Source organism: Dermacentor albipictus, chromosome 7 (genome assembly GCF_038994185.2).
Source record: "Dermacentor albipictus isolate Rhodes 1998 colony chromosome 7, USDA_Dalb.pri_finalv2, whole genome shotgun sequence".
Classification (NCBI taxonomy): Eukaryota; Metazoa; Arthropoda; class Arachnida; order Ixodida; family Ixodidae; genus Dermacentor; species Dermacentor albipictus.
This window is the reverse complement of record NC_091827.1, coordinates 74,369,471-74,391,162: the sequence shown is the minus strand read 5'-3', so window position 1 is coordinate 74,391,162 and position 21,692 is coordinate 74,369,471. Positions and strand designations below refer to the sequence as shown.

At 50.0% G+C, this 21,692-nt stretch overlaps 1 protein-coding gene across 5 annotated transcripts in view; it reads right to left on the bottom strand.

Moving 5' to 3' along the window:
* The window catches only part of LOC135899107 (neuronal PAS domain-containing protein 4-like), a 160,192-nt gene that overhangs the window by 115,874 nt on the left and 22,626 nt on the right, over window positions 1-21,692 (bottom strand). The window contains exon 1 of one of the 5 annotated variants that reach the window (XM_065428388.1): window positions 4,202-4,274. The exons of 2 other annotated variants lie outside the window; for them this stretch is intronic. Coding sequence is in view for 1 of the 3 variants with exons in the window: in XM_065428387.1 (XP_065284459.1) it covers window positions 2,921-2,946 (26 nt within the window). In the remaining 2 variants the exon portion in view is untranslated. Of the gene's footprint in view, window positions 1-2,920; window positions 3,018-4,201; window positions 4,275-21,692 lie in introns of those variants that run through there. 2 more of the 5 variants (XM_065428387.1, XM_070522387.1) reach the window with 2 other exon arrangements.

Below are 21,692 nucleotides of genomic sequence, written 5' to 3'. Positions count from 1 at the left end.
AAAGATGATACGGCACTCTCTCCACTGCTCGCTGGACAGATGCGGCCAGGTAACCGAATAGGGAAGGCATGGTAATCAGCATCGTAGGACACAGACAGGGGGAACTGGTATCCGCCTGCGTTCGTACGCAGAACGTCACCGCAGCAGAAGAGGCCGCCATTGCCCTTGCCATCTCGGCATCGAGGCAGGATGAGGAAATGTATATTCTTACAGGTTGTCAGTCAGCGTGTCGAGTCTACGAGAACGCCCATCTACATAAAGTGGCATGCGATATTCTCAACCACCTCAACGAAATACCCCGCAGCACTGTAACGTGGACACCGGGGCACGAAGGCGTCAGCAAAAACCATCGTCCACACACGATAGCCTGAGGCCACTGCAACCGGGCCTTCCGAGAGATGCCAGAATACCCCAGTCCACGAGCAATACACACTACGAAATAATACAGCACTACCACATTTCGAAAAGAACAATGCCGGCACTGCACCCATCCCTCACCAGAGCTGAAGCCACGGTATGGAGGCGACTCCAGACCAACACCTAGCCTCACCTAACGCTTCTCCATGAGCTGTACCCCACTCTTTATCAACCCCTTTGTCATTTCTGTACAGAGCGAGCTACCCTATGCCACGACACATGGGCCTGCCGAAAAATTCCTAATAGCTCCCCCAACCGAAACGCAACGCATCAGCAGTTGGAGATGTTGCTCAACAGCTCGCCATTAGAGGACCAGCGAAAGCTGACCGCCAGAAAGGTAAGTGCTGCCACCGCCGCGGGGGCCTTGGACTGAAGGCTCTAACCGTAACGGAGATCCACCTCCCTCCGTGACCCATCAGAATAAAGTAACTTTCAGTTCCTCTCTCATAGCAACTACAGTATTTGCATATTCAACTTTTGGTTATACTCCAGCTAAATTGGTGAACGTTCCACTACTTGAACGAATCCTTACGCACGTGCGTTATGCACATTGAAGGAATGCATCGCGCGCCGAATTGGACTTTAAGGAGTTCCGACAGCAATATGCTGACATGACACCGTTAAGGAAAGTACTGCCCTGCCATGGCCTCCGTAGGCAACATCCGGTTGCAGCCGGTCGAATTGCCTCCATTAGCAGTTCCTTTGTCGCGTTGCGTCTTGAACCTTTTATGAGCACGTCGCGTCCAAGAAACAGACAAGAGTGAAAATGAAAAAAAAAAGATAAAAAGAAAGATTGAAGAAAAGACAACGAGCACGAGGCGGAACTGGCCACAGACGCGATATACGCGTATACGGCTACGACGTATCACAAAAGACCCGCGAACCCGACGAAAGAATGGGCGTCTCGGAGCGACCTGGTACAAAATGGACGTCTCGCTTCCGTTGGGCTCCATCCTCCTCTCACTTTTTTTTCCGGGGCGGGAGGGGGGTTTAGCTCCCACACTTCTTTTTGTCGTTCCGTTAAAATCCCTCTTGAACATCTCAGAGTACAACTTCCTCTCTCCTCCGAGCGATGAATTCAAAGATTCCGTCGCCTCCGAGGGGAATAACAAAAAAAGGCACAAAAAGAAACGATTGGCGACGACGTAACGCCGCGCACGTGACCGACGTAATGCGCGTAGTGCACGAAGCGCCAACCGTTATCACTTGGTCGTGAACAACGACAGCTCGCTATATCGTCTGCTAAGCGAGTGCGCGCCTGCGCGTACGCGTGGTAGCAAGAGCATAAACAGCCGCGGCGGTGCGAGCATTTATATGGGAGAGGGAGGCCTACCTTGTGCAGACGACACGCGAGGCGCGAACAGGCCGACGCAGACGACGGCTAGGACGAATGCGGTGCATCGTTTTGTTCTGCATTTGCTCCTCGCCTCGCTTCTGGATGCCTTCTGCTACACAACTCTTCTTTTTTTTTTCTTCTGCTACATTCCTATTTTGTCGTCCGTTACATTTTTCTTATTCTGCTTCTTTTTTTTTTCCCCTGGCTCGCACATACAGGACACCGTAGCCACACTTCTGCTCGAGCGTGGAAGACCGATGCCACCATCATCCGGATCACGAACGCGTGAGCGTGCCTCTCGCCCGAGTTTAGTCATTTTTTTCTATTTCGCCTTTTTTTTTCCTTCGCGCACGACGCGATAAACGTTTCCGAAACCAAAAGAAGGTGCGCTCAGCGCGCGTCGTCTGCTCACTGCGCACGCTGCATCTTCTGCTCTTCTTGTTCTGTTCTTTCTGTCGCGAGCGACGAAATGCGATTGTGTTTTCCTGTATTCAGGGTTTCTGTCCATCGTCTGCCAGATGAAGCGTGTAAAAGAGCTGCCGCGGTCGACTGGATTGAGGTGTGATGGTATTCCGAAACAACAGAAAGAAAAAGAAAATGCACAGCGAATCCGTCTTTCTGAAATATAATAAAAAAGCGTGCAAAGGAAAGGTTGTGAACATCAATGGTTCGATAGATACACGAAGGTTACGGTCACCGTATTGTGCGGAGGAACCGCGATCTCGCGTACGCGTGCTCTCTTGGTCATCTACGGTGCGATTTCCTTCTGAATTCAATGGAGCGGAAACGAGTGCACCGGCATATTATAAACAACAAAATACAGCACTAAAACAATATAGCTAAAGCCGGAGGAACACAGAACACGCATGAATGGAAGGACATTAGGGTTCGAACATCACGCTCTTCCACTTCTGCACGTGGCAAGCCATCGCTCCCTTGACATGCCCACAGAGCATACACGTTCTGCAGGCGGTGCGTACTCTGTCGTCAGCTGCTCTTATTTATCGTCGGCTACGTCGTCTGTTCTACGGAGCAGGTCGGAAAACAGGATACGGCGGTTCAATCAGCTGCACACTTCGAGGTTGAAACGAAACCGAAAGCGCGGTACGCCGAAGAAATTTTGAAAACGATCACGGAATGAAAAAAGAAAAAAAAATAGATAGAAACCTGGGGGAGGATGACCGTGTCGGCATGTTCTGAAAGAAGAGGCGGGGTGCGGTGGGGCATCGGCGTATGGTCGCACGCCAACTCGCACCCGGACAAGGTTACGGCTGCTCGCCCGCGCACACGCTTCGGTCATTTTCTTGAATGGACGCCGCAGGTGCCCTCCGACATCCCGTCGCGAGAGGGCGCCCCGACGAGAGGTCGCGGAATGTCCGAGCGGTGGTCGGCCGTCGTCTGCTTTGCTTATCTGCAGACGGCATCTCGGTGGCGCTCGGATCATTACTCGTTTTCCTTTTTTCTTTTTTCTGCTGACCACCTTTTCTCTGCTGCCATTCGCTTCAGCAAAAACAGAAACACGAAGCGGGGAGACTGTTGCTGGTGCGATCTTGCCGAAGAGTTCCGGAATACGGCTTTGAATGGAAGCTCCATTAAGCTTCCACACATGACTTGGTGTTCCACTCTGCGTGGTACTTCCTTCGTTCTTTTATCCATGCGTCTTCCATTCTGCGTAGACTACTATAGAAGCGGCGTTTTCGATTAAACGGCAGCAGACGACACTGCTAGAATAACAGCGTGACGTCACCGCGCCGGTACATGTGCACAAAATTGAACAGCTGTATAGGTGTTACACGCTGGCTCTAAAACAACTTATAACAAGTTTATAAATACTTGTAAATAATAAAAATGGCTGCGGTGTGTTTGTAGCTATAACTTCATTTATTGCACTTTTCGGCCTAAGTTAGACGTCAGTACTCAGCGCTGCAGTGATGTACACTCATTATCGCACCTGAATATCATAGCTTAATTAAATACTACTTTTTCATTTGACAGAAACTTGGAGTACTTAAACGTCCTTTAATTTACCAAGTTACGTAGATGACGAATATATTACTCGTTATTTTCTTACTTGTTATACGTAACAAATTTCAAAAAATCAGCTTGCCTACTCATTCACCTTTCTATCTCAATTGAGAGAACTCATTATGTTTCAAATACTTTTCAAAACGAACCCGCGATATTGGAGTTTCTTCAGAGTTTGTTTTCACCATAACCGCAATCAGAAACTGACACATGGAGATGGCTTTGAAAGAGTACTCTAGAGCTGAGCTGAGCGATCGATATAAGCCTAAAATATTTTAATCTGCTTCATAACACAGGCGCCAAAAGCAAACATTAAAGACCATGTTATTGACGTCCTCTCTTCCGAGACTGCCAGAGACAGAAGTTGACAAACGGATCGAGATCACTCTATACATCCCCCGCAGCAGCGCAATAACATGTGACCTTTGGTGAAGATTCTTGGCCTCTGTACATTGCCTTCCTTGGTGGAAGCGGAGCAAATGACCCCTCGGCTGCGACTCGGAAAGTGCACCAAGCGCAGGCAGCCGCTGAAAGAGCAAAAAAAAAAGGGGGGGGGGAGGCAGAAAGCTGGAAGCACGTTGTACATTAAATAAAAACTATGGCGCGAGACAGCCTTGCTGAATAAAAGCAGAAAAAAAAAAACACGACAGGAACATCTTCGCTAAACATAAAAAGAAAGCCGCGGAGCAGACGGAAAAAACACTGAGTCGGAAAAGTGCACCGCCTCGGTGATGAAAATTCCTGAGGCGGTTCATACACCACCTCAGGCAGGCGGCGGAGCGCGGAATCTCCGTACGGTATCATCAGCGACATAAAGCTACCTGCAAGAAAGAGAGGAGGTATATCATTCTCGAAACACCCCAGCCTAGAATGCAGGCATACAGCACGTACATTCTTTGTTGTTGAGCGGCAAAGCAGACGACAGTGCTCAGGGTTTTTTTCGTTCGCGTTTTTTATTATTACTTTTCTTTTTTACTTCTGCCGGTACGCGGTGCATGCGGAGCAAGCGGCGCTAGCAGAGGACGATCGCCGTTCGGTGCAGACGACAAGGTTTACAGATGACGTGCGCGCTATTTTAGCAGACGAACAACGATCGGTTGGCGAGCAGTATATGGGGAGGGGGGTTTGGCTGTGAATGACCGGCTACGGGCGAGTGTTTTCGAAACGCTCGAGTCAGGGACTCACTCCGGCGAGGGTTATGTAACTAAGCGAAAGCGAACAGAAAGGACGCGCATGTTTTCTGGTCCCCGCCGCGGCTAGGTTGTGGGCGGGGCTGCGGTTCGGTCGTTTGGGTGCCCGCCATGTTATGAGCACCTATACTTACACACGCACAAACAGAAGTGGTATATACGTCTGCAAGGAGCGGCGGCAGCGCTTCTGCAGACGCCTCGACTGCGGAGTTTGTCTTTTGTTCAAGCTTTTTCCATTACCGTCAGCGAACAAAAGTCGTTGGCTTCTCTGCCATTCAAAAACCTTTCTGAGCCTTGCTACGAACAGGACCTTGAGAGCATGGCTCTTTTGCTCGCAGACGCTAATGCAGAACAGTGGGTGTCCTTGAACCCATATTGCTTTCAAACGACTACATGATGACGCAAGTCTTCTGTTCGCCGTGAAACAAAAAGACATGCTTCGTCAATATTGCTATACAGTTTCAAACACATACAGATATTTCGGTAAGGTAACCTATTTTTCGTCCGCGAGTGCGTTTAGCACTGGATAGAGCAAAGAATAGATGCGAACGTTCCCTTGGGATAAAATTTAACCAAACATGTGCGTATCACAATAACCATATATGTGGCTATTGGAGCCATAATTAAATATGTTAAATGACTAACAGCGATCAATTTCTAAGCGTCCAATGTTATTACATTCCACAGATTTTGACAATTAAGTTTTGCCTCTTTAGGTGGCATAACAGTTTGCATAGCGGGAGTGACCAATCTTTCGCATTAAATAGGGCGTAAACCAACTTCACTACTCCAGACGTCCGGACAGTCCAGCTTTCACCGCAAACGTGTCTAAGAGAGAGACAGGAGAATCAGCAATGGTGTCACGGCCTCCAAGAAGTGATAACAAATCTAGATGCCAGCTCCGACACTCTATATTTTCAGTAAACAAACGAAGTCCTGGATGGTCTCTTTCATTCTTTCTTTCTTTTATGCAACCAATTCGCTAGTATCCCTCTTCCAATGAAATAGATTTGTGTGGCATCGGGAAACCCACTTCCATCACACGCGTGAGTTCTTTGACACAGTCCCGGAGATAGCCATAACAAAATAACGACCGCATAAACGGCGACGAAAAGAGACGTCTGCACCATGCGCGCCGAATGAAAGTGAAACACACCATGCAGACGATAGAATAAGACCGCGAAGCAGACGTAGCAGCATTGAACAACAGACGAAAACAAGCAATAAGTAGCAAGCAGATGAAAACAAAGGACGAGGTCTGCAAACGCCGCCAGACGGCGCGGACAGGGCGGGTGCTTCGACTCGATAATGGATCCGCGTATAACTCCAGCTCTCGTACAGGAGGTGGTCGTTACGACTATGCCTGAACACACGGCATGTCGGCCAAGTAGTGCCTGCCTGCATCTTTCGCAACAGTCAGCGAACGGGTTTTTTTTTTCTCCGACCGTCCTCTACGGCAACAGCAGCAGCAGCAATAGACGTTCGATTTCAAAGGCCATTGTCTCAATAACGGCCCAGTACTCATAACAACAAGAAAGGCACGTGACCATGCCGGAGGTACGGTCGGATGTACTGTGGGTCTCTCGCATGGCAGCTAGGTTTAGCGGCGTCTTGCATTTCTGACCGAGTTCACAAGTCCATGCACGGCAGCCAGCGAAAGTTGAGACTGAGTTAATTGTTGGTGTTTGACCACATGTATCTTCAACGTATCGCAACTTTAGCAATTTGATAATGAACGGTTGCTATCTACTGCTCGATAATATTTTTTTCTTTTATACTTATGTGTTCTTGTGGCGTGGACCTGGAAGTAATGTGCAATTTCATGCACGAGTTTTATTTGAGCGCTTAATAACATTTCTCTGAAGACATCGTTAGAGAGGCCATCCGTGTTACGAAAAAAGATGTATAAATGCTTTTGTCTACTTTGAGTCTCAACGCCCATTTACACCGAGCTAACTTGAATAAAAAAACAAAAAAACTCAGCCTAGCGTGCCATAAATGCGAAGCTTCGCGGTCTGTTCATTGCCTAATTGTTGCTGTCAGTTTAAGGTATCAGCATCTTAACATTAAGGAGAACAAAGAAACACAGAACAAAATGGTCTACCTAAGATCTTCCGCGCGATTTCTGAAAAGGTATGATTATGCCGAAAAAAAAAAGAACGTAACATGGCAAATCGAAAGATGATGGATGTTCCATATCATGCACAAGGAAAGAAAGAGAAATGCGCATCCATAAACCCGAGTGTGTAAAGGTCCCTGAACACATACGAGATCGGGAAAGGTTGACGGGGCCGAGGGACATCAGATTTTCAGTTTATAGTGTTACGCAGAAACAATGACTTATCCACTGCACTGCAGCGATTTGGCGACGTGGCACTGTCTATGCATATAAGCTCTGAACAATCTCGGCATTCGTCAACGCGCAAGCGTCCGGAGGCGCCATTTCTGCGTTTTTTTTTTTAAAGATGAGTGCTCTCGATATTCTACAGAATATTGCCAGCCGAAATGGAATGACGGAAAGAAGGAAATTAGATGCGCAAGACAGGTCCGCGGCAAGAGACCGCAGAGAGAGAGATTCGCTTTCGGAGGCACCGCGACGCCTGCAGTCCGCAGCTGCGGCGATCGGCTGTGCGGCGATGAAGCCGTCAAAGGGGCGAGCAGCTGGAACCAAAAGAGGCGCCCGCTAGGCCTGCCGGCGCGGACGCGGCTGCGTGCCCCTGCCGGTGCGTTTCGTGCCGACCACTGGCGCCGCTTCCTCGCGAGGCGTGGACGCGCCCTCGCGCGCCATCACGCGCCATCACGCGCGCGCGCGCGCTTCGCGGGCCACCATGGACGCAACCGAGCGCAACCAGCAACGCTTCGTTGCCTCTTAAACGCTCACGCGCTGTTGCGGGTCCGAAGGCGTGCTCGCAGCCAGTAAGCTACGGGCGGCCCATTGCCCGGAGCTTCGCATAATTTCACTCGAAACGGGCGCGTAATTTAAGCTGCGCGAAAACGCGCGTGTTAGCTTACGCGCGCCGTAGCAAGTGTATATCCGCGCTTAAGGGTCGTGCCGTCCTGTCGTGTAATTGTCGGAAAGGAGGCGTCCCGGGGGGCCTAACTCACTTATGGCGGGGACGTGCTTTCGTGTAAAAGGCGCTTTTCTTCACCTCGGATACGTCGCTCGAGAACGGCGATAATCCCAGTTTCGAGAATTTCGTGGCACCGGTACCCAAATATTGCTCCCGGTTGTTGACCCGCGGTGGCCGGTGACTTCGTATCGGCCTACAGCACACAAAAGCCGCTTTCCAATGCTGCGCCCGAGGCTGGCTGATCGTCGTACAGAATGTGTATAGCTCACAGGAGAAGGAACTGATGGCCTGTACTCGCAGAAACCTTTCGCCATAACTGTTCGTAAGTATGAATTCCAATCAACCCTGGCGCTCCACATATCATTAGCGAAGGCGACCGGCCAATGACCAGCAGTACTTGCAAACTAAAAGCTTCGGGAATCGGGCATGAGATCATGATGGATAAGTTTGGCGCAGGCTTCCTCCATATACGGCTTTCGTTGGTACACCGAATATTAGCGGTTAGTCATGGCTTCCCTTATCTTATGCTAATGATTGAGTTTACGAACTTGCGCAATAGACTACATCTACAATATGCTCTCATCGTGCCCGACCCAACTTGAGAGAGGGAGAAAAAAAAAGTCGAAACATAGCGCCAGCAACATTATGCCACCGCCATCTTTCTGCCCGACGGTAACCTTATACGACGCTCACTGCAGTATGTGTGCTCTGAGAGTTTCAGTTCAAAACAACGCCATAATAAGGCGCGACGACCGCTGCTGCCTTCCTTTATTTGTTTCGCAATATTACGATGTGCGACAAGCAAGAGCGTTTTATTAGCCGACCGTTATTTCTCACGGAAATCAACTCATATTGAAAGGTTTTACACACGATTGCAATACTGAACCGTCAAAATGGCGGTTGCGTCCAAAAGAATAGAGTGTGGGGATTACAAAGACGAGAACTAAAAATCGAGGCCGAAAGTTGCGTTCTACACAACTGTTAAAAGAGCATATATAACAAAAAGAAATGGAGAAAAAGTCCAGCATTTATATTTTAGTTGACGCACTACAAGGCTGCCGAAGGTGAATGGTTGGTATGGATTACTTAACCTTCTTCGTGTAAGATAAGCACACTTTCGTAAAGCGAAACAACGGAACATTTCTATTGCGTTAGTGAACGAAAGTAAATTCCATATATCATTTGTGTTTCAAGCATCCCGCTTCTGTTTCCTTACCTAATGAATACACCTGCACTTACATACAGTCAATCTGAAAGCAGACTAAGCTGATCTTGCCAGTTGGTAGCTTAACGTTGCTGTGCTGAACACTTAGCAGATGCTTCATTATAACCGCCAACATTTTCAATATGACATCATACAAGCGCGACTATCTGAATTGCTAACGGCCCTCTAGGTTTCGCACAACGGTATTTCTTTCGCCGTTGGCTCGGCCTTCATGGGCTGCGTGCCGCTTCGGGTCCCTCATTTGTGCTACACGTCTCACTCATGCAGGCAACGTTCTCACTCTCGCTCCGTCGTCTGTTTACTCCGGCGTCCGCGACGAAAACGAGTTAGCAAACAGACGTACGTCGGGAAAAAAAAGAAGAAAGCATGGCGCGAAAGTGAGTGGACGGAAGGACTACATTGGAGGGACGCTCGTACAACGCACATATGCGTCAACGCTTTGAGCGATTTACGCGACAACGCCATCTGGCGACGACCGCAGCGGCTGTCGGAAAAGCAGGCGGCGGCGGCGGCGCGAATATGGACGCCGCCTGGCGCGCAACGGGCGCGTGTTAAGCACGTTGTGGCCTGGGATGAGAGCGCGAGAAGCAAGAGAACGGTCACGTGCGCGCGCAGCCGCAAAAGGGTCGCGCGGCGCACATGCGTCGGGCTCCGCGGCGACGTCTTTGTTGTGACGTCAAACGCTTGAGCGATTATGACGTAGTGCGCGGGCGTCGGAAGAAACGATGGGGAAGGGAGGGAGAAAAAAATAGTTACGCTGAAGCTATTCCGCTACGCTCTAGCGCGCGTACGTTCGCTCGTTGTGTGGTGCATGCATTACTCCCCTTTGACTCTGTTTTTTCTTGCACGAGTTACTCAACGTTTACAGTTGGGGTGCAAATTCAAACTTCTGGAGGAGTTTTGTTGCTCCCGCAGTTGGTGAAAGGTCACGAGTTTACAATATCATGCCTAGAGTAAGATGACAGTAATGTTATACACGTTGGGATCGTATATGCAATTACCACATCTTTACACCGGGAAAGTGGCTCAGCGCTTGATATGCAAGTGTTGCCTTGCGCTCTTAGAGCAGTGCGACTTGCTCCTTTGGTAACTTACGTGGTGCTTTCTATCAGTCACAAAAGAATGCATAACTTCTTGGCTTGACTCATACACGGAATAAATGGTCCCCACGTACTGCACTTCCTTTCGTGAACAAATCTATTACAATTTCTGAGCAGGCCGGAGCCTTAATCCAATATGTTTCCCTACATCGACAACCAGAAGCTGCGAAACACTGTTGATTAAGTGAGCACTCTTCGGAATGCTCGCATACCGTACTTCTCGCTTACTTGCCTACCACGTTCTAGCCACGCGCAGCGCAGTTGACGCAGTAAGAGTATAGGGCGGGCATGTCAAGAGGGGTAGCTGGCCCATGTCGGCATCCGATTCATCCACGCTAAGGACGATGTTGAAGGGAGCAACTTGTTCTCATCGAGAACGAGGAGGACAGGGTATATTTGCAATATCTACATGAAGAGTGGAGAACGTTGCACCTCATCAATCTAGAATGGCTGCAGTGGAGCACTCCGAGGTGAAGCACTTTGAAGCACTCCGAAACACTCAGAATACCCTTTTCCAGGAGTTTTCTTGCTCCCATTGGTGGGTGAAGGTGACAGGGAAGCAACAAACAATACTTGGTCCGCAAACGTGTCTCGCCTGGCGGTCGCCGCAGATATGTCCGAGGGTGAGGCATTGTTAACTTCACGAAGCGGTTCCTCACAGTGGGGCAAGCGAGGCTAGAAGGTCACTGCCCGCGATGACCAATCGTAACAACGCGCAGCGTTCTCCAATTTCTCCGCAATGTATTTAAAATCTCGGCCCATGGCTTAGTGAGCAGTAATTGTACATGGAAGAGTAATGTATGTGCAGCAACTACTCGCATTTGCTTGCAGCATGAGGCAGCGACACCTCTGAGTATCTTCAAAAGGCTGAGCCTCCGGAGTGAACTTTCAAACTGATATAAACTGATGACCGAGCCTCTTACGTTCTGTTCGATCGCGATAACTCATGCTGGCATGCTGGCATATAGTCATGATGAAATCAATAAAAAGCAAATTGCGAGCGTTTAGCGAACACTGTAACCACCAGACCGCTATCTAGTGCCATGCTGCCCCATCGAACTCCCAGTCAGCCTTAGCAAGGAGCAAGAGCCGCGTTACTTGGAGACAGGACACGTGACGTCAGTGCGCCGAACGCGATGCAGTGGTTCGACAGCACAGGTTGTAGCAATACGAGGCACACGGACACGCGGATTGCCTACAGACGAGCGCGCAGAGTCAGATCACTTTCAACTGTCTGCGCACACAGCGTGAGATTCTCGAGCCACAAAAGGAGCCGCTCGTACTCCGTAACCTTTGACCTGAAAGCAGCCACCCAACTACCACTCCTCCCTTTGCGCATCTCGCACTATAGGCAAGATCTGCTAAGGCGGGGGGGGGGGGGGGAGGGGGCGCGACGTTGAAGTTCTGTGCAGTACAGCGTAGACCAAGCAACGTGAAAAACAGCGTAGCGTTTCTTGCAAAAAATGGAAGTGTCTACGGAAGCTGCAGGTATCACGGTCCACCCAGTATGACAATCCAGGCCAGTAAAATGGATTTGCATAAAACTTACTCCGGGGCTTTAAATGGCTTTGTGAATTTGATAACTGTTTATTTTGAGCGAGATATTGCGTTCCAATTAAAGCTGTTCGTAACCAGTATGTATGTGCGAAGAAGCAATTGTATTTGTGCATATGAAAAAAAAAATGGCTGTGGCTTAGGTAAGGTTAAGCCCAGGATGCGAAGCATACTAGCCTTTATTTTAGTTGTTGAACCACTGTTTAGCCTGGTGAACTGCTGTTGCTTGGCTATATTTGGTTCGGCTAGACGAAGAAACAACTCATGCATTACTTCTTCGCCTTCAAGAGTGGAACGCGACAGCGTTCCCGTCGACCCGCCAAGGGGTGTAAGACAATGGGCTACAGGGCAGCGACTACGCGCCCCGCATTGGACGCGGTGAGCGTCGAGCAAAGCAGCGTTCGGCGCGGCAACGAAATGTGCGCCTGAGCAAGAGACGCACGCCTTAGAAACAGCGCGTTTCTAAGGCAACACCGCATTCACTAGAGGCGCTTTTGTACCGCTTTGAAGCGTTGTACTCGTGGCTCAGTGGTAGCGTCTCCGTCCCACACTCCGGAGACCCTGGTTCGATTCCCACCCAGCCCGTCTTGCAAGAGTTGAGCCAAAGCCACTTCTCCTCTGTCGTGACGTCACGGTGTCACGTGATTTCATGGTCACCGCCGCGCCTGAGGAGCTGGGTTGAGCCCTCGTAATATGCTTCGCATAAAAATAAGATGCCGCGTAAATTTGCAAAGATAAGGCATAAAAGTAGCACCGCAAGAGCGTCTGAAGCAACAAGCATGGATTAAAGAGACCCATCACTCATCTGGTAGCTTAACAACCTACGCCAGAGCTTCCACTGGCCATTTGGGCAGAAAACTCCACCAGGTAGAGGAGTGTGGACACAGCATAATCCACTACCGCAGTGACATATCATTTCGACGCATGTGCACATGGGGAAATAAAGAGGGTCGAAAAGGGCGGCTATGTGGGCGTTTTCGTACGTCTCCACTGTCGCTGCGGAATGCTTTCGAAGACGGTTGTAACGTACTACATGCTGCAGTGTGACTGCACTGTAGACACAGCTTTGGCTTTGCCTTCTTTCAGTGAAGCTTTTGCTTTTCTTTTTCTCTCCCGTGACAAATCCACACGTTTCGAAGGCAAGCCGCGGGAGCCGTCTGTCTCGAGCTTCGCCCTCTTGCGGCTGTCTTCTGCGCAGGCAGCGGGCCGCGAGCAGCCTTCTCGTTTCTTTCTGGCTGTCGTCTGCAAAGTCAGCGGGAGTAGCAGACGACGCGTTCCCCCCCGATGACCACGTCCCAATCCGCAGTGCGACCGTTTAGAGCCGAGTCCATGTACCTGTATACATTTGTATGCGCCTTCACTGTAAGCGAGCTGATCGCCAAATTGAATATTCTTTTTTTACGCGTTTGGTAGCGGCGCTTTCGGAAAGAGAAAAGAAAGGAGAGAAAGAGGGTAGGATAGGGGAAGGGGAAGGCACTGATCCCTCTGGAAGTCGCGCGATCACACACCGCCGCCTGTTCCCTCTGCCGTTCCTCCCGGTGTGCACCTCAAGCGGTCTCTCCATACGGTTCCGCAGCGATCCGCTGCTACGGCGCAGCTGTTGAATATGAATGAGAGCCCAAAGACTGCGCAGCGACGGCGCGAAAAGAGGGACTGGGACTGCAGATAAGAAGTACAGAAAGACACAGAGGGCGTCGCAGCAGACTCTGCAGCGAAGACACGGCCTGCTGCCGTGGGGCGTCTTTTATGGACGCCATACGTCTTTCGGGCCAAAAAGGAGCAATCGGGCTGCAGACTAAGCCACGCGTACGCGCGTAGACGCACGCACAGACACCGATGTTAGGGTGCACCCTTGCGTTCTCCGTATATGTGACTGCGCAGAGCTTGGAGACTGCAGGCTCTTTAGCGGGCGGCCGCGATCAATTCGACTTGTTCGCGAGATCACTACATGGCTCGCCGATCCCTCGGCGTGGCGGCGGCTTGCGAGTCGCCTGTGCAAACACAATTATTACCAGCGATCGTCTGCAACGATACGATGCGAGAGAGAGAGAGAGAGAGAGAGAGAGAGGAGGGAGAAAGCGATGTCGGCAGGGGTCACCTGCGACGTTGCGCACTGGCACGAGTAGCTTAGGCTTAATATGGCGCAGAGACAAAAAAATGAGCGCTGCAAAGTAGAGAGTGCAGCATATATTTAGAAGCGCGGCTGTGGTGTGTGTTTGGAAACGATCAAGCTGTTCCCTCCCTTCTATCGTTGCTTTTATCATGCTTGTACCGGAGGATGGCATCATGAAGGAATGACGAATTGATTGGGTTACCTAATATTATTGGAAATTGGGTGGAAACGTGCACAGTGAAAAAATCGCGCCTCTGGGAGTTGTTAAATTATGCGTAAGCATTGTGCGCTTGCTCATCCACGCGCAGCCGGGTGTCATTATCAATGTTGTGAAACTTGATCCGAGCAGTATAAACTCCTATCGGTCTCTACCAACCTTATCTGACTAGTTCAGACCTTTATCAACAATTATCAGTTGTTATCAACTTTATCGGACTAGATTCGAGAGTTATGAACCATATCGCAATCGTTCCGATCTTTACGTACCAACGTTACCGTACATGATTCCATCCTTATAAACTCTTATCGGTCCTTATCACCATTATCAGACTTGATCATACCCTTATCAACCCTTATCGGTGCTTCCTAATCTTATCAGAATTGTTCCAAACATTATAAGCCCTTATCGCTCGTTAGCACCATATCCGCCTGCGTAGTACCATTATCAACCGTTATGAGAGACATAACTTCTCATCACTCCTTATCACCCTTATCAATCAATGACTACTTATCTGCGGTGCGCGTTGTGAAGCTCATGAGCACTCGGAGATCGCTGGCACTGCGGTTGGTGAAGGAACGCCCCAAAGGAATGCGCATCCCGCGACCAATGAAAAGCTTCGGGAATGTGTGGCGTGTTTGGCAATACATTTTCGCAAAATCAGAATTTACCTGATATCTACAATGATCCAAGCCGGCTCTACATGTGGCCCTAGAGACTGATTTTATTCGACCATCACCAAACCTTTCAGCGAAGCCGTGATAGAAACTGTTCTGCTTTGAAAAGCTTGCGTGCCGGCCGCTTGCAGCTGTAAAGGGGAGGACATCAAGGTCCGATACTCGCAGCCTAACGTAGGCGAGAGGGAGATGACACGTGCGTTTGAGAAATCCTATCCCCTGGCGTGTTGTAAAATATGCCACTGTTTCCACCAGTGCCGTGTGCGGCAGGAAGGTGGTTGTGCTATTGGTTATAATGATGTGAACTCGCATGAGTGATTGGCTGGTTTGCCACTCCTTTGTGCAACCGAGGGCTTGAAAAGTCAAGTTTGGAGGTGCGGAGGGAGCGGAGTTTCGGGCTTGGACTCGGACAGACGCCTCGGTGTTTGAATAAAGCGTCTCAACGGCTCTTCCTTCGTGCAGCCACCGTGCACTCGAATCCTCGAGGGGGGGCAACTTCGGACATTAAACACCTTCCCTCCTCAACTAGTGTTGAAGCTACCAGAGGAAAGAGGGAAATGACATTAACTGCACATATTGCAATTTACATTGAAGCAAGGTTCCGGTACGGGCTAGTTGGTATTCCATTGTTTCAAACATCACTTACGGCGCCTACAGGGACAAGGGACCAAAAGACAAGCGCTCGTCTTCGTCGTTCTTTTGGCCCCTTGTCCCTGTATGCGCTGTGAGTGATGTTTGAAACAATGCAATTTATAGATTCTATCCGCGGAGTTCGCAAGGCGGATCCACTTGGAACGAATTCTCAGGATGATATCAGTTTCGAAATGAAAATTCGCGAACATCGCGGAGAATTGCATTGGCGTTCCAGTAACTTTTGTGCTTCAATGGATGAAACGACACGACATATGGTTAAGAAAGTAAGTAGAGCGACGGTGCATTTTTAACGCTAGTTTGACGGCGCATATCTCGTAAATGGTGGCACCCACACAATTAAGTTGAAGTAGATATGCCTTCTAGTCTGACCCGCTAGAATTTATAAATTACAATATGCGCCATAGGGCAATAAGTTAAAACATAACCAGTGGATTTTTTTTAATAACCCGTTATGCATTTCATTTTTTGTGCAAGTAATGTCCGCGTCTTTGAATAGGCGAGCTCATGGACAAGAATTGTGCTGTCACAGGCAATTAAAAAAAAAATTGAAAGTGTTCGTTGAAACAACCTGTATAATTTCGGGCTCCGGAATAATTTGACCATCTCGGTTGTTTTTTTGTTTTTTTTTAACGTGCACCGAAAGCATGGTACACGATTGCTTTTTTTTCATTGCCCTTCTGTCGGAATGCGGCCACCGTTGAAGGAATCGAACCGGCGACCTCGTTCTCAGCCGGGCAGCGCAAGAGCGATCGAGCTGCTGCGACGGTTAAAATGTGCAGTTCATGTCGCCGGCTTGTGCGCAACGTTACACTGTCGATGGCAATAGACATGACGAACGATGATGGCAGCTAAAGTGAAACATTTCGTCCGTTTAGCGCTTCGCTATAAAACGTGGGGCAGTCACGTGAGAAAAAAAAGACAAGGTAGAAAATAAAACATAAATACAAGAACTGCATTGACGGAGGGTCCGATTGCTTGCTTACGTGCAACGTGGCGCCGCATGCGACCTCACGCGAGAAGGGAAATATGTGCGAAGTTTAGCGACGGATATTACACGCATGCGTAATGTCTGGCACGGATGTTGAGTGTGTATTGTCGCTGCAATGCTTCCTTTTTTTTTATCGATGCTACCTTGAGACCGAAAGAAATGAAGTAAGGGAAATAAATTATCCGAGCCCGAAGAAACCGCAGGCCTCTTGCCGTTACTTAGGGTGAACAGCTACACGTACATATAAAATTCTCGATATTTTCACAAACGCTGCCTCAATTGCCAAAAACTCGTCCTGCAGGCTGTCTAGTTCAAAAGCAACAAGTGCACCTGCTTCAGGTGACGCTGCGCCAGCGTGAAAAATATTGATATGTCGGCCGATGCTGAGGAAACATCTGCCGCAACGTACCGTACGAGTATTTTCCACGACATGTCACAATTCAAATTTTGTCACGCGCTTCATCACGGGTCTTCTTCGCCTGACGTGACAGCGCGGCCACCTCTTCTCAGCTCCCAGCGCAGTCGGTTGCGTTTGTTAACTGGATTGAGCGTTAACATTCGACGATGAATCACTAAAACTTCTATTTAGAAAAGGGATGGCTCTGTGGCCAGGTTAACGTGTGGGGATTCTTGGGCGGGTTTACTGAAGCAGTCGCACGACAATTATATCGGATTGGGTGCAATATTCAAGTAGAAACAAACATCGGGGGAGCATTAGAATGTGCAGTGCCTTCAAATTTGCCTTTTATATATACCAAGCATGTCCACCTCTCATTACAACTGTGCAATATTCCTGCATTGTTGCCAGGCTTAAAGCCGTTTTTACAAGAAATATGTATAGTTAAACAAAATAAATCGTATATCTGCACAGATGCATGCACGATTAGGGAAGTTTTGCGCACACAGAGCAAGAAAGTCGACAACAACAAACAGAACCACAAATTGTGTTGAACACTAAAAAATGGCTGTGGCTTAGCTAAGGTTAAGCCCAGGATGCGAAGCATACTAGCCTTTATTTTAGTTGTTGAACCACTGTTTAGCCTGGTGAACTGCTGTTGCTTGGCTATATTTGGTTCGGCTAGACGAAGAAACAACTCATGCAGGCGAGCGCACGAGCTGAGACCCGGCTATGTAGCTACGCGGCCGCAAGCGAGCGCACGAGTTGAGCCTCCGCTTTTGCAGCTGTAATGACGTCATATGGTAGCTACGCGGCCGCGCGCGGTGCAGCAAGGAAGAGCGTGGTTGTGCGGCTAGTATGCTTCGCATAAAACTGCCAGTCCAGTCGGTAGGTTTGCTACATTGTGCGTTTTAAATAACATCCAGCATTGACACTTCAAGCGTTTCAGATGCGGCTTCGAAATGGCACCAAAATTCCACCGTAATTGCCAACCGTATAGCGATCGCAGGAGGACTGTTTTTTCACATGCGCAGAACATAGCTTCGTGTTTCGCGTGTTATCACCTGCAGTTTCAAGAGTATAACTTTTCGCTCGCTGCCTGCGAGCTTTAGTTTAGCGTTCCCGCAAGCACGCCCACAAAGGCCCCAAGTGAAATTCGGCGCGCTCGATATAGCGGCGAAATTTGGAAAGAGTTGGTAACAGAATGAAAGTTACCACTTGGGATCTAACGGCGAAGCACAGAGAGCGACCGCCAGGTTGAACGTTTCGCGCCGCAGCTCCTCGGGCGGTGTTATACGTACAATACGTGGGGATCAACATGCCGGCACGACGAAGCGTGCGAGGCGACTGGACGCCGCGATAGCTGTGCGGCAGGAACATCGCCCTGCCGGATACCAGTCGTCTCAGAACGCTGGCACGATGAGCGCCTGGTATAGCTTTAGGTATAGCAGGAGTGAACCTCGGTACTTGGTGCACGGGATGCATGCGACCGGCGTAAACCCCCTCGGCGTTTGTCCCTCAGCACCACCGCTGTTGTTTGTGCGCACAATTAGCGCTCATGCCAGCAGCGGGAAGCGAAACACCGCGACGCGTGGCTCCTCCGCAGAACCGATTTCGGCTGCGTTAAGCCTTCTTGGCTGCGTCCGCTCTGCTTGACCGTACTTGCAGCCAAGCGCACTGCGCGTTTCTCGTGGCCCCGTGCGAGCCGCACACGTGCTGACGATACCATGACAGCACGGCGTCGGCGGCGTCTATGTAGTTACCATCGGCATAAAACAGCACATAAGACGATCTTCAATCAACTGTGGCAGCAGTGTGTTTGTGACCTCAGAAAGCTTGCAGTCACAAGTTTCCGGACTCCAAGTTTGTCAAGAACATATAAGCGTTTAGAACCGCATAGTCAACCCCGCGAGAAAAGACGCGAAGAAAAAATTTGAAACCATAGACGCCAACGCATTTATTTTTTCCGCAGCCTATTTGCACGCAGCCTGCGGTGTACTACGGGCTGCTGTTCGACCAATGCAATGCAGCGAGAAACTTACACGTTGTACGGCTGTACTACGAGAAAAGAAATAGTTTTTCTGTTTCCGTGGTTTTTAGACATTTGCTGCGTATTGCACATGTGTTAGGACGTCTTTAACCAATAAAAATATTATAAAAATTAAAAATACTCCACATGTGTCTAGGTCATGTGTGTAGCGTTCTTGTGAATCTCGCGGTAAAATTAATTTATTGTTTCACGCTTTTTACAAGGCAGCGAAATTGGTACCAGCTACAACTTCAGAGAATAGAAACTTCTAACAGCCTGCAACTATAGTTGCAGGCTGTTAGAAGTTTCTATTCTCTTCTGTACCCGCTAGATTTAGCGGGATGTTTCTGAGACGACCCGTAGTTTTCAGGGTCGTCTGTAATATGCATATATGGACGAAGGTAGTTTAAACCATCCTTATATGGGCGTTCCTTCAACTAATCTCGCGATCAGGGAAATTTATCGTCACGCAACTGCGTGCCGGCATACCTACTTTAGCTTCCTCTCGTCATTTTGCTTCCGCTGAATGCGCTCCAGAGACCGTCTGTAAGTGTTCGAAATGTGTATATTTTTACGGGAAAGGCATTGCGTCGTATTATGTTTAGACAAATTGGTACAGATCACCCTATTGGAAACGACAGCAACTCACTCCCTCCCCGTTCATACGCACGTCCACTCACTCATTTTGTCGCTCGCTAAAGCTCCATCTCAATTCTGTGAAATGTGCGTGCGGCCACTATACGAGTGGCAGCGTGTATACTCGTGAGCGAGTATACTCTGACCTACATTCGAAAGGAACGCCGTCACGACAAGCGTCAAAGCACGGCGAGTGTGACACGGTCCGCGGCGTCCGCATAAAAGGCGCGTAGCAGCATCGGCCGCAGATGAAGCCTGGCGGGAAGCAATGGCGCAGCTGCGGCCGCGCGCCGTTGGGCGAGAGAGAGAGAGAGGGAGCCCACATCGGCTGCGGCTGGATACGCGGCCGATTGCCGTAACCGACGTTGGCCGCACTCTCGAAAGGATGAGGGCCGATTTACGAGCCGATGGCCAGCTTTCGCGCGGTCCGCGTCGCGCGTTCTGACAGCTCTATCGGCGAGCGCACGTGGCAGGCCGGGCGATGCCCATATGGGCGCAGACGGCCACGGACGGCGATCCGGATGGGAGCTGCCGTCGCTGCCGCAGCCGAGAACATGACGCCGCTCGCACGTGCGCCATGGGAGCGTGAAGTCGAGTGCGACCGATTCCGAAACCATACCCCGATGCGTTGATGAACATTCCGGTTTCGCTTTCACGCGGCGAGAGCGGATTCACTCAGATTCTAAAACGTACGCTACAGGCTACGGCATGCTCAGAAGCGGTGTCAAGAGCGATAGCACGTCGCCCATCGATGACATGGAGCGTGACACGCCCTCTGAAGGTTGGTTTCCTCTCCGCGTTTCAATCGACCCCATCGGTACGTTAAGAGACGCAAGCGGCCGTGGTACCTGTCTCTATAAACAGCGTAGCATATGACCGTCACGATTTCATTGTACTGCTGGGGCTGTTCCGATTGACTGTTCAGGATGACTCAGTTGACAATGTAACATATTCTACAGGCCACAGAAAAAATACCAATACAACGAAAAGGCTTTCGCGGCGGTACAAGGACAGCATGCATTCCCTGCACGGGCAGATCACAAGACACATAAATAAAGAACGTATCATGAGGGATAGAAACTTGCGATGCACGCCAAAAGGTCGGTTCCACTCGAAGGGTTACCACTGCCGACCTTGCAACGTGAGCCACTCATTCGGTTCAGAGACTACGAAAAAAAAAAACGAAGCCGAACAGCGAGCACCCTGTGTGTACAAAAGAACGGCAAACAAACAGTCGCAGACAAGCACCGAATCCACGCCACGGCGCCGCCTATTCACCGCGTCCCCCGCCGTTCAGCACCTCGCCCCCTGCCCGCAGCATCGAGCACGGGGCAAACGCCAAGAGGCGCCCGTGCGCGCGTGTGTGTTTGTGGACAGCCCGCTGCGAAGGCGGCCAAAGTTGGTGGCCGCAGCGGTGGCGAGAAAGCGTGCAATTACGGCGCGACGGGGGCCGGACGCGCGTCTCCCGGGAGCCGGCTTGAGTCATCATCGATTCCAGGTACGCCCGTGGTCTCGGTCGCGTAGTCTGGCCAGTGACCGACCCAAGGGGAGAGCACTCGGAGCGCCACTGTGCTGTAGCCACAAGGCGAGGTACAGGGAAACGCGTTCGAGGCTCCTGGAGCTGCGCAGTTGATGGGATAATTGAAGCGAAGGAGTAATGTAGTGCATCGCGTTTGTTTAGACGGTGCTGCACACTTCGCGATACTGCGGCGCCGAAGACCGACCTAGGGAAGCAGCGCTCAGAGTTCAACTGTGACCGGCAGAAGGGGCTGCCCATAACGAAGCTTGTGGAAGACTTCTGGAGCTGTGGAGTTGATCGCGCAATCGAAATCTCAAGAGCAGCGTATTTTATATCGTTTTTGTCCAGACGGCGTCGAATAGTCCGAGTTGGTGCACGTGCCGAATATTAGTACAGGGTCGAAGAAGTGACTCGCAATCAGGTCTTCATGACATGAAGAACAAAAAGCGGGATCTTCTTGTGGCATCGTTGCGAAGTGTTTCTCCCGGTCTGCCCCCCAGGATTACGATATCCGTGGCGATGTCCCTTAAGCGCTTACTGTTTC